At 36.7% G+C, this 13,166-nt stretch overlaps 1 protein-coding gene across 2 annotated transcripts in view; it reads left to right on the top strand.

Moving 5' to 3' along the window:
• Positions 1 to 13,166, top strand: part of RNF17 (ring finger protein 17) — a 101,468-nt gene that overhangs the window by 8,185 nt on the left and 80,117 nt on the right. For both annotated transcript variants that reach the window (XM_069467469.1, XM_069467468.1), the window contains exons 4-6: positions 2,363 to 2,471; positions 3,771 to 3,851; positions 5,720 to 5,820. In XM_069467469.1, the coding sequence (XP_069323570.1) occupies positions 2,363 to 2,471; positions 3,771 to 3,851; positions 5,720 to 5,820 (291 nt within the window). The remainder of the gene's footprint in view (positions 1 to 2,362; positions 2,472 to 3,770; positions 3,852 to 5,719; positions 5,821 to 13,166) is intronic.

Genomic DNA, 13,166 nt, shown 5'->3' with positions numbered 1-13,166 from the left:
TAACATTTAAAATTCTTTAGAATTCTTGGCTCTTCATATTACTGCTGTAGTTACTCTTTCCAGACTTTAAATGAGTTCTCAGAAAAAAGCAAAAGAATGGATGTAGTCATTTCTTTGGGTAGTAAAACCACTTATCTAAAGTCTGGGAGCTGGTCTTTAACAGAACCAGAATGTGAACCCAGGCTCATTGAATATCAGTACTTCTCCCAGTTCCTTTAAATGTATTACACCAGTCACTTCCTCCATGAGCTCCGTAGAGTGATTAGATCAATCTTTAGAGGCCGGGTGTGGTGACTCACACCTGTAATCCTAGCACTCTGGGAGGCTGACGTGGGAGGATAACTTGAGCTCTGGGGTTCGAGACCAACCTGAGCAACAGTGAGACTCCATCTCTACAAAAAATAGAAAAATTAGCCAGGTGTGGTGGTACATGCTTGTAGCCACAGCTACTTGGGAGGCTGAGGAGCCCAGGAGTTTGAGGTTGCAGTGAGCTTGAGGATGTCACCGTACACTAGCCCCGGCAACAAAGTAAGACCCAGTCTCAAAAACTAAACTCAACTAAAATAAATAAAAATAGAATGAATCTTTAGGAATTCTTCTGGCTCATGAGTCCTCATGGAGTAGCCATGTTTATCAAATTTAGAACTCCCAAGTTTGAACACCTACAGGAGTGAAGCAGATGACTTACTGGGTGAGGTGGACTGAGTTTAAAGAATGAGCAGCAAGGATTGTGGCAGATAAAGAGGGCTCACCCCCTCCAAAGGAGGCAGCTTCTGTTCAGCTCTTGCCAATTACTGCTACGTGTTAAGAACAATCTCATGTTGCCAGATCTTTTTTCCTCCCCAAGGCAAGCTAGGGATCTGTACTTCTATGCGAAATTTTCTCACTTTTAGTACATCGTACAAGTCAAACCAGATTGTTTACTCTTGTTGAGATGTGTATAATATCTCCTAAGACTGCAAAGTGAAATTTCACTTTCAGAGGTAGCTGAATCCATCTTAACCAGAAAATACTCAAATTTGTTCCAAATTACCATTTTTTAATTAAATTCTTCCTCTCAGCTATATTTATGTTAGAAACTGCTATTCTCTGATTTAAAGACTATTTGGTTTAAAATGGTTATGTTTTTAAATTGTAGTATCCCTTGACTCAATGTATTTCTTTACTGATTTGATTTATCTTTAATATTTTGAAACTCCTGTTCAGTAATGGACTCCTCAGGGCCAACTTGCTCATATTTTCAAGAACATGAATATTCACTTTTCAAAGTGAAATGTTTTATAGTGAATGTTTCAAAGTGAATGTTTCAAATTATTTGGTCTAATATTTTTCTCTATAAAAGTAACATGTTTAAACATCGTAGTTTCTTCCATAAACTGTAGGCTTAACTTATTCAGCAAACACTAAGTGTTTACTGTGTGGTAGCCACTATGGTGATATAAAGATAAATATAGGTAAAACTCTGTTTTCAAACTAACTCCTGACCTCAAGCGGTCCTCCCACCTCGGCCTCCTGGAGTGCTAGGATTACAGGTGTGAGCCACCACTCCAGGCCAATAAAACTCTGGTTTCTATAGACAAGAGAATGCTACTAACTTTTTCTTTGCTTAAATTCATTATCTTTTTGTAAACTGTCCAGACATACAAGTGCATTTTTAATAGCTGGCATTTGTGTAAGTACTCACTTTAATTGATGAGCTTAAAATATTTCAGTGATTATCAACACCTGTACCAAAAATACCAGGTAAGGAGCAGTACTTAAGAAATTAAAACATATGCTTTAAGACATTATTTTTAGGAATTTGTTAAGAAGTTGAATTTTTTATTAAAATTGAGTTATGGCCGGGCGTGGTGGCTCACGCCTGTAATCCTAGCACTCTGGGAGGCCGAGGTGGGTGGATCGTTTGAGCTCAGGAGTTCGAGACCAGCCTGAGCAAGAGTGAGACCCCATCTCTACTAAAAATAGAAAGAAATTATATGGACAGCTAAAAATATATATAGAAAAAAAATTAGCCGGGCATGGTGGTGCATGCCTGTAGTCCCAGCTACTCGGGAGGCTGAGACAGGAGGATCCCTTGAGCTCAGGAGTTTGAGGTTGCTGTGAGCTAGGTTGACGCCACGGCACTCACTCTAGCCTGGGCAACAGAGTGAGACTCTGTCTCAAAAAAAAAAAAAAAAAAAAAAAAATTGAGTTATATGAAAGCATATTTACTCACGGTTTCTGTCTCCTTGCTGATAGATAATTGAGAACATGTTCTTTAAGTCATATATGGATTATTTTTGAGAGAGGATAAAAATCTGAATAGACGATTAAAATCATATTAATGTAGGTATTTAAAATAATGTACTTGACATTTTTTTAGGATAAACAGTTCTCAGGATTATAAGAAGACTGCTGATCAGCTAACTATTGGTTTAGAACATTCAGCCTGCACACACAGGACCGTTTCAAACTCATCAGCTGTGATGTCGGTATGAAACATGTTGGTCATGAAGTGCGATGAAGCCAAATATTTGACTTTGTCTCTGGTAGCTTAACTTTCTTCTCGTCTAGGTCCCTATTATTATAGATTTTTTTTGGAAGCTTATAGGTAACAGAAATAAACTCACTTGCCTTACTTGAATCTCTTGTTCTATACTTGAACAATTCTCTTTTCTTCCTAATACAGTCGGTTCCACCTTTGACTATCAAGTTCTTAATGTTTACTCATATGTAACTTCTTCCTTTTGAGTCTACTTGTTGAATCCAGATTCTTTGAAACATGTATAAATTGCCAAATTCTAAGTGTAATTTTCCAGTTGTTTGTTTTTTTTTTTTTTTTTTGTTGAGACAGAGTCTCACTTTGTTGCCCAGGCTAGAGTGAGTGCCGTGGCATCAGCTTAGCTCACAGCAACCTCAGACTCCTTGGCTTAAGCGATCCTACTGCCTCAGCCTCCCGAGTAGCTGGGACTACAGGCATGCGCCACTATGCCCGGCTAATTTTTTCTATATAGATTTTTAGTTGTCCATATAATGTCTTTCTATTTTTAGTAGAGACGGGGTCTCGCTCAGGCTGGTCTCGAACTCCTGACCTTGAGCAATCCACCCGCCTCGGCCTCCCAGAGTGCTAGGATTACAGGCGTGAGCCACCGCGCCCGGCCTCCAGTTGTTTTAACGATGACCAAAAGGCCTGACTGCATTTGTTGTTGTTGATAGTAATGTTATTGGAGATTGAATTTTCCTATTACTACTCCTGATAACTTTAAATAATGTATTGTTTTAATTTGAGATTAGAAATAGAACAAACTGCAAAATGGTGATGAATTAAGTGTTTTTTGTTAAGATCATTAATGGGCTGAAGAAGAGGAGAGAGAGCACTTTAATTTTTCTGTCTTTTTCTTTAGGTTTAAATCTTAACATAACCAAATTATGATCTTTTTCCCGAAGAACTGTTTATAAGTTAAAATGTGTACATTTATTGCCATGATAAATTGTTCAATAGTTTTAAATTGAAAAAGGGTTACAGGATATAATCCTGTTTTTTTAGAAAGTATATCTTTATGAAAAAACTCTGGAATACTATAACCAGAGCTCTAAAATGTGAATGGTTTTTATTTCTGGGTAAGCAGGATTAAGTGTTATTTTTGTTGCTTATTTTGAGTTTTCTGTAGTGGGGCTGTATTGCCTTTGTAGCCAAAATGGTAGCTTGATTTTTTTACAACTATAGTGTAAGGTATCTAAGCATCTATTTTTATGTTTTATATTTGTATGTGGTTCCTCTCCCTTCTTAGGAAATTAAAACTTCAGAAGAAATTGATGAAGCATTGAAGATAGCAGGCTACAATTCTGAACAACTAAGTAGTGCTGTAAAAGTAAGCATTTTGAATGATTACATTCTATCATGAAGTGAAACATGTCCTCTTTAAACGTGTACATTTGGATGTGTTATCACTGAGGTTAGAGTTAGCATTGAGTTATTAAGCATGATGCTCTGGTAATAGAGAAATATATAAAGAATGGAAAACTTTTGCCAAGGCCTACAAGATTGGTCTTACAGCATCGTTTTGCTGGGAATCTAATGGAATGGAGCTTTATTAAGGAGCCACTGACTTGCTGGGAGCTGAAGTTTGTGTCGGATCAGCATCGCAAGTCATCTTTCCAACATTTGCTTATTATTTGGCTGTATCCACCTACTGAGAGAGGCTTACTCTCTCCTCCCTGATCTCCCCCTGCCCCCGCCACCCCAAAAGAGAGACCCACTCGTTTGGTGACAAGAAGCAAGCTCTTCAGCACCCAGCAACAACAGATTTACAATCAGGGAGTTCAAAAGGTTATAGCTGATTATGCTGTGGCTGGTTTTTTTTTTTTTTTGCATGGAAGGACAAGACATTTTTGATCAGCTAAAAGTCACTATCAAAAGTCATTTCTTAACAGGGATGAGAAATTTTATAAAAATAACTAGATAGAGTTATGAGAGAAGAAAAACATTGAGGAAAGAAGGGAAAAAAGAATGCCATCTGTGATGATAAAGAGTTATAACAAGTATCAGCTGTAGTGAAGAGCAAATCCGTGGTAAACTAACTGGAGGTTAGGACTTCAGCATCTGAATTTGGAAGAGGGAGACACAATCCAACCCCAAACAGGCTACCCTCTGGCCCGTCAACATTTCTCTCCTTCTCAGTGCAAAATACATTTGCACCATCTCAGCATCCCCGAAAGTCTTAACCCATTCCAGGGTCAGTTCTAAGTATAAATTCTCTTCTAAATATCTTCTCAGTCAGGTATGGGTGAGACTCAGAATATCATTCATCCTGGGGCAAAATTCCTCTCCAACTGTGAGCCTGTGAAACCAGACAAGAAGTTATTTGCTTCTAAAATACCTTGGTAAGGCTGGGCGTGGTGGCTCATGCCTGTAATCCTAGCACTCTGGGAGGCCGAGGTGGGCGGATCGTTTGAGCTCAGGAGTTTGAGACCAGCCTGAGCAAGAGTGAGACCCCGTCTCTACTAAAAATAGAAAGAAATGATCTGGACAGCTAAAAAAATATATATAGAAAAAAAAAATTAGGCAGGCATGGTGGTGCATGCCTGTAGTCCCAACAACTCAGGAGACTGAGGCAGAAGGATTGCTTGAGCCCAGGAGTTTGAGGTTGCTGTGAGCTAGGCTGACGCCATGGCAGTCTAGCTAGGGCAACAGAGTGAGACTCTGTCTCAAAAAACAAACAAACAAACAAAAAAAAATCGTTGGTGAAACAGGCATGAGATAGACATTTCCATTCCAAAAGGGAGACATTGGAAGGAAAAATGGTCCTGGATCCCAAGCAGCGGTACTTAAAATGTTTAAGATACAAAGAGAGGCATGGAATAGTTAAGATTTTAATTCAAGTGTGGCTTCTAAGTTTTTTTTTTTTTTTTAATCTAGGGAATCCCTCAAAAGAGAAATTGAACTATTTAAAATGACTGATTTCCTGTAATGATAAAAGGGGATAAGAAAAAAGTTTAGAAAACTTATCAGTGGACTTTTTAGGTCTTTTTGCCACATTATCAGTAGAAAATGCCAAGAAGATGTGATCTTGCTGAAAAGGAGCAGGATTTAAAGTTGATCCTTGTGACTGATTCTGTTATCATCTTAATTCCCTCTTGTGTTGTTATTCTGAAAAGTCTGGAAAGTACCTTTTACTTTCAAAATTCTACAATTTCTACAAAATAAGAATTCCAAATTAAGTCTTTGTGTTTTTCCCAGAGGCTTGAACACATACAGAATCAAACAAGAGAGGAGACAAAAAGTGTCCTAGAGGTTGTGGAGAAACAATTTGATCAACTTTTTGCTTCTCTTGATTCCAGGTAATAGCTAAAAAATACAGACTCAATGAAACTGAAGTTTTTAACATTAACTTGTCATTTTATTCCTTTGTTTAGATTGAAGTAACGAGTAACTTTGAAACAAGTTTGGTCACCACAGACTGATTTTTAGAACTTCAAAATGAAAAACAATTTGTACATTGTTTTTTATTTTGACTGTTTGCCTTCTGGTCCCAAAATTAACTGTTAAACAATTTTCTTAAAGCAGCACAGAAAAAAATTTTCAAAACCTAAATCATGTGGAATTCAGTATACTTGGGAATATACAAACACACTTTTTCTTATGTTAATAAATAGTTCTATCATTTTTCATGTGCTTATTTGCATCAGAGCAGAAGCCTTTCTAACAGCCATTACTAAACAAATATTGCTATATTACTATTGTATACCCATTACTTTTTAAAAAGCTCTTTGATATAATCTTTAATAACAGAGGTAAAGTAGGTATCCCTTCGTTATGCATTTCAAGAAACAGGCTCATAGAAGTTGTGACATGCCCAAAGTAATATTTTAGTAATACCACTTGTCCATTTGACTCTTAACATCAGTAGTTTTTTTTTTTTTTTTTAATCTGAGGATGTCTAGAACGTCAGCTTGATCTACTATGTGTAAATTGGTTGATATTCTTTATTCTCCATGTTGGTGCTGTCTCATATTTGGTTTTTAATTATAATATTCAAGTAATAGGTCATGTGCATGAGTTTAATTTTTTTGTATTTTTATAGTGGTCAAATATGAATAACCCAAAATTTACCTTTTTAACCATTTTTTCCCTTGGGAAGGTAATTGCATTTTTTTCCTTTTTAACCATTTTTAAGCGTACAGTTTAGTAGCATGTGGTAATTCTGTGTTTAATTTTTTGAGAAACTGCCAAACTGTTTTCCACAGTGGCTGAATGTACCAATTTACTTTCCCACGTGCAGTACACAAGGGTTCTGATTTCTACATATCCTTACCATCACTTATTACTATTTTTTTTTTTTTTTTGGATAGTAGCCATCCTAATGGGTGAAAAGTTGTATCTGATTGTGATTCTGATTTGCATTTTCCTAATGACTGGTGATGTTGAGTATCTTTTCATGTACTTATTTATTGGCCATTAGTACACTTTCTTTGAAGAAATATTTATTCAAGTCCCTTGTCCATTTTTGAATTGGATCGTTTACTTTGCTGTTGTTGTGTTGTAGGAGTTCTTTATCTTATATATTCTGGATATTAAATTCTTATCAGATATATGACTTACAAATACTTTCTCCCTTTCTGTGGGTTGTCTTTTCACTCTCTTTTTTTTTTTTTTTTTTGAGACTGAGTCTCACTCTGTTGCCTGGACTAGAGTGCCATGGCATCAGCCTAGCTCATAGCAACCTCAAACTCCTGGGCTCAAGCAATCCTTCTGCCTCAGCCTCCCGAGTAGCTGGGACTACAGGCATGCGCTATCATGCCCGGCTAATTTTTCTATATATATTTTTAGCTGTCCATATAATTTCTTTCTATTTTTAGTAGAGACAGAGTCTCACTCTTGCTCAGGCTGGTCTTGAACTCCTGAGCTCAAACGATCCGCCTGCCTCGGCCTCCTAGAGTGCTAGGATTACAGGCGTGAGCCACTGCGCCTGGCCTTCACTCTTGATGATATTCTTTGATCCACAAAAGTTTTTAATTTTACGAAGTCCAATATATCTATCATTTCATTTGTTGCTTGTGCTTTTGGTGTCATATCCAAAATACCATTGTCAAATATAACATCATGGTGCTTTTTCTCTGTGTTTTCTTCTGAGAGTTTTATACTTTTAGTTCTTACATTTAGATCTTTGAATCATTTTGAGTTAATTTTTGTATATAGTATAAGGTAACGGTCCAACTTCATTCTTTTGAATTGAATATCCAGTGTTCCCAGCACTATTTGTTGAAAAGACTGTCTTTTCCTCCATTGGATGGTCTTGGCAACCTTGTCAAAAATCAGTTTACCATATGTGTGAAGATTTTTTTCTGGGATTTCTATTTTATTCCACTGTTCTGTGTGTCCTTATGCCAGTACCACTCTATTGTGATTACTGTAGCTTTGTAGTAAGTTTTGAAATCAGAATGTGTGAGTCTTCCAACTTTGTTCTTCTTTTTCAAGATTTTTTGGCTATTTAGGATCTCTTAGGAGTCTAAATGATTTTTAGGGTAGATTTTTCTGTTTCTACATAAAACGTCATTGGAATTTTTTTAGGGATTGCATTGAATAGTACATTACTTTGGGTATTATTGGCATTTTTTGTTTTTAAGAAATTTTTAATTATGGGTACATAATAGTTGTATATCTTTATAGGGTACATGTGATGCTTTGATACATCCAAATAGTGTGAATTGACCAAATCAGAGTAATTGGGGTATCCATCACCTCAGGCATTTATCATTTGTGTTAGAAACATTCCAATTCCACTCATTTAATTATTTTAAAGTATACCCTAACTTACTGTTGATTAAAGTCACTTTGTTGTGCTATAAAATATTATTCATTCCATCTAACTATCTAACTATATTTTTGCATCCCTTAACTGTCCCCACTTTATCCCCCGCCCCTGCAACCCTTTCCAGCCTCTGGTAACCATCATTCTGCCCTCTGTCTCCATGAGATTGATCGTTTTTAATAATTAAGTCCCACACATTAGTGAGAACATGTGAGATTTGTCTTTCTGTGCTTGGCTTATTTCATTTAATGTTCTCCAGTTTCATCCATGTTGTTGCAAATGGCAGGATTTCATTCTTTCTTATGGCTATATAATCCATTGTGTATATGTACCACAATTTTTTTATCCATTCATCCGTTGATGAACACATAGGTTGATTCCAAATCTTGCCTATTGTGAATGGTGCTTCACTAAACATGGGAATGCAGATGTCTTTTTGATATACTGAATTCCTCTCCTTTGTTTTTCTTTTTTTTTCTTTTTCTTTTTTTTTTTTTTTTTTTTTGAGACAGAGTCTCACTCTGTTGCCCAGGCTAGAGTGAGTGCCGTGGCGTCAGCCTAGCTCACAGCAACCTCAAACTCTTGAGCTCAAGGGATCCTCCTGCCTCAGCCTCCCGAGTAGCTGGGACTACAGGCATGCACCACCATGCCCGGCTAATTTTTTCTATATATATTTTTAGGTGGCCAGATAATTTCTTTCTATTTTTTAGTAGAGATGGGGTCTCGCTCTTGCTCAGGCTGGTCTCAAACTCCTGAGCTCAAACGATCCACCCACCTCGGCCTCCCAGAGTGCTAGGATTACAGGCGTGAGCCACCGCGCCCGGCCCTCTCCTTTGAATATATACCCAGCAATGGGTTTGTTGGGTCATGTGCTAGTTCTATTTTTACTTTTTTGAGGAACCTCCATAGTGTTCCCTATGGTGGTTGCACTAATTTACATTCTCATCAACTGCGTACGAGGGTTCTCCTTTCTCTACATCCTCTCCAGCATTCATTATTGCCTCTCTTTTTGATAAAAGCCATTTTAACTGGGGTAAGGTGGTATCTCATTGTAGCTTTGATTTGCATATCTCTGATGACTAACATTGAGCATTTTTTCATATATCTGTTGACCATTTGTATGTCTTGTTTTGCCCATTTTTAATCAGATTATTTCATTTTTTCCTATTGAGTTGATGTAGCTACTTATATTAATATATTCTAGTTACTAATCCCTTGTCAGATGGGTAGTTTGCAAATATTTTATCCCATTCTGTGGGTTGTCTCTTCACTTTGTTGACTGTTTCCGTAGCTGTGCAGAAGCTTTTTAGTTTTATGTGATCCCCTTTGTCCAATTTTGCTTTGGTTGCCTGTGCTTTGAGGGTATTACTCAAGGAGTCTTTGCCCAGACCAATGTCCTGAAGCGTTTGCCCAGTGTTTTCTTTTAGTAGTTCATAGTTTCAGGTCTCGGATTAAATTTTTAATCCATTTTGATTTGATTTTTGTATATGTTGAGAGATAAGGGTCTAGTTTCATTCTTCTGCACGTGGATATCCAGTTTTCTCAACACCATTTATTAAAGAGATTGTCCTTTCCCTGCTGTGTGTTCTTGGCAACTTTGTTGAAGGTAAGTTCACTATAGATGTGTGGTTTTATTTCTTGGTTCTTTATTCTGTTCCATTGGTCTATGTGTCTGTTTTTTTGCAAGTACCATGCTGTTTTATTTACTACAGCTCTGTAGTATAATTTGAAGTCAGGTGATGTGATTTCTCCAGTTTTTTTTTTTTTTCCTCAGGATGGTTTGGGCTATTCTGGATCTTTTGTGGTTCCATATAAATTTTGGAATTTTTTCTATTTCTGTGAAGAATGTTATTGGTATTTTGATGGGAATTGCGTTAAATCTGTAGATTGCTTGGGGCAGTGTGGACATTTTAACAATATTGACTCTTCCAATCCATGAGCATGGACTATCTTTCCATTTTTTTGTGTCCTCTTCAATTTCTTTCATCAATGTTTTTCACTATGTAGATCTTTCACTTGATTAAGTTTACTCCTAAGTATTTAATTTTATTTGTAGCTATTGTAAATGGGATTATTTTCTTGGTTTCCTTTTCAGCTTGTTTACTCTTGGCATATAGAAATGCTATTGATTTTTGTACATTGATTTTTTTTGTATCCTGCAACTTTACTGAATTTGCTTATCAATTCTATTTTTTTTTCTGGAGTCTTTAGGTTTTTCTAGATATAAGATTATATCATCTGCAAACAAGGATAATTTCATTTCTTCCTTTCCAATTTGGATGCTTTTTATTTCTTTCTCTTGTCTCATTGCTCTAGCTAGAACTTTCAGTAGTATGTTGAATAAGACTTTTTTTTGACAGGGCCTTGATCTGTTGCCTAGGATGGAGTGCAGTGGCATGATCATAGCTCACTGTAGCCTTTCAAATTCTTGGGCTCAAGTAATCCTCCTGCCTCACCCTCCTTAGTAGCTGGGACTACAGGCATGAGCCACCATGCCCAACCAATTTTTGTTTTGTTTTGTTTTGTTTTGTTTTGTTTGTAGAGACAGTGTCTTGCTATGTTGCCACTCCTGTGCTCAAGTGATCCTCCCGCGTTGGCCTCCCAAAGTGCTGGGATTGTAGGCTTGAGCCACTGTGTCTTAACCTGACATCCTTTTTTTTTTTTTTTCCTATTTCTGCATATATTACGGGGGTACAGATGTTTAGGTTACATATATTGCCTTTGCCTCACCTGAGTCAGAGCTTCAAGCGTGTCCATCCCCCAGATAGTGTGCACCGCTCCCATTAGTTGTGAATATACCCATTTCCTCCTCCCCCCCTCACTATCCAACACCCGATGAATGTTACCACTATATGTGCACATAAGTGTTGGTCAGTTAATACCAGTTTGATGGTGAGTACATGTGGTGCTTGTTTTTCCATTCTTGTGATATTTCACTTAGAAGAATGGGCTCTAGCTCCATCCAGGATAATGCAAGAGGTGCTAGATCACCATTGTTTTTTGTGCCTGAGTAGAACTCCATGGTATACATATACCACATTTTATTAATCCACTCATGTATTCTTGGGCACTTGGGTTGTTTCCACATCTTTGAAATTGTGAATTGTGCTGCTGTAAACATTCTAGTGCAGATGGTTTGTGTTTTGTTTTTTTTTTTTTTTTTTTTTAATAGAATGACTTTTTTTCTTTAGGTAGATGCCCTGTAAAGGTATTGCTGGATCAAATGGTAGTTCTACTTGTATCTATTTGAGGTATCTCCATATTACTTTCCACAGAAGTTGCACTAGTTTGCAGTCCCATCAGCAGTGTAAGAGTGTTCCTCTCTCTCCACATCCACACCAACATTTATTGTTTTGGGACTTTTTAATAAAGGCCATTCTTACTGGAGTTAAGTGATATCTCATTGTGGTTTTTGATTTGCATTTCCCTGATTATTAGAGATGTAAGCATTTTTTCATGTTTCTTGGCCATGAGTCTGTCTTCTTTTGAAAACTTTCTGTTCATGTCCTTTGCCCACTTTTTGATAAGGTTGTTTGATTTTTTTCTTGCTGATTTTCCTGAGTTCTATATAGATTATAGTTATCAGCTGTCTATCGGATGTGTAGCATGCAAATATTTTCTCCCATTCTGCAGGTTGTCTGCTCTCATGATAGTTTCTTTGGCTATGCAGAAGCTTTTTAATCTAATCAGATCACGTTTGTTTGTTTGTTTGTTTGTTTGTTTGTTTTGTTTGTTTTTGTTGTTACTGTGATTGCCTATGGGGTCTTCTTCATAAATTCTTTACCTAGGCCAACGTCCGTAAGAGTTTTTCCAACATTTTCTTCTAGAATTCTTACAGTTTCACGCCTTAGGTTTAAGTCTGTTATCCACTGTGAGTTGATTTTTGTGAGAGGTGAGAGGAGTGGATCCTCTTTCAGTCTTCTGCATGTGACTATCCAATTTTCCCAGCACCATTTATTGAGTAAGGATTCTTTTCCCCAGTGTATGTTTTTGTCTGCTTTGTCAAAGATTAGATGGCTACATGAGGATGGTTTTATATGTGGGTTCTCAGTTCTGTTCTGTTGGTCTATGTATCTGTTGTTGTGCCAGTACGATGCTGTTTTGGTTACTATGGCCTTGCAGTATAGCTTGAAGTCTGGTAAATTGATGCCTCCAGATTTGTTCTTTTTGCTTAAGATTGCTTTTGCTATACGTGGTCTTCTCTGGTTCCATACAAAGCATAGAATTATCTTTTCTAGATCTGTGAAAAATGTTGGTATTTTAATAGGGATTGCATTGAATCTATACATCACTTTGGGTAGTATGGGCATTTTAACAATGTTGATTCTGCTGACCCGTGAGCATGGTATGGTTTTCCACCTCTTTACGTCCTCTGCTATTTCCTTCCTCATTTTAACCTGACATCTTATCAATATTAATTCTTTAAATCTGTGAACATAGTATGTCTTCTCATTTATTTGTATCTTTAATTTCTTTTAGCAGTTTTGTAGGGTTTTCAGTGTACAAATCTTTCACCTCCTTAGTTAATTCTTAGATATCTTATTCTTTTGATGCCATTGTAAAAGTGATTATTTTCTTAATTTTCTTTTGGGGTTATTCATTGTTACTGTATAGAAACACAGCATATTTTAATGTGTTGATTTTGTATCATACATCTTTTCTGAGTATATTTATTAGCCCTAGTAATATTTTTATGGCATCTTTCGGGTTTTCTACATCTAAGAACATGTCATCTGCAAAAAGATTATTTTACTTCTTCCTTTCCAATTTAAATGCCTTATTTCTTTTTCTTCCCTAATTGCTCTAACTAGAACTTCCAATACTATGTTGCGTAGAAATCACAAAAGCAGGTATCCTTGTCTTGTTCTTAATCTT

Source organism: Eulemur rufifrons, chromosome 4, assembly GCF_041146395.1.
Source record: "Eulemur rufifrons isolate Redbay chromosome 4, OSU_ERuf_1, whole genome shotgun sequence".
NCBI lineage: Eukaryota > Metazoa > Chordata > Mammalia > Primates > Lemuridae > Eulemur > Eulemur rufifrons.
The sequence above is the reverse complement of the archived record's forward strand: the minus strand, read 5'-3'. Positions and strand labels throughout refer to the sequence as shown.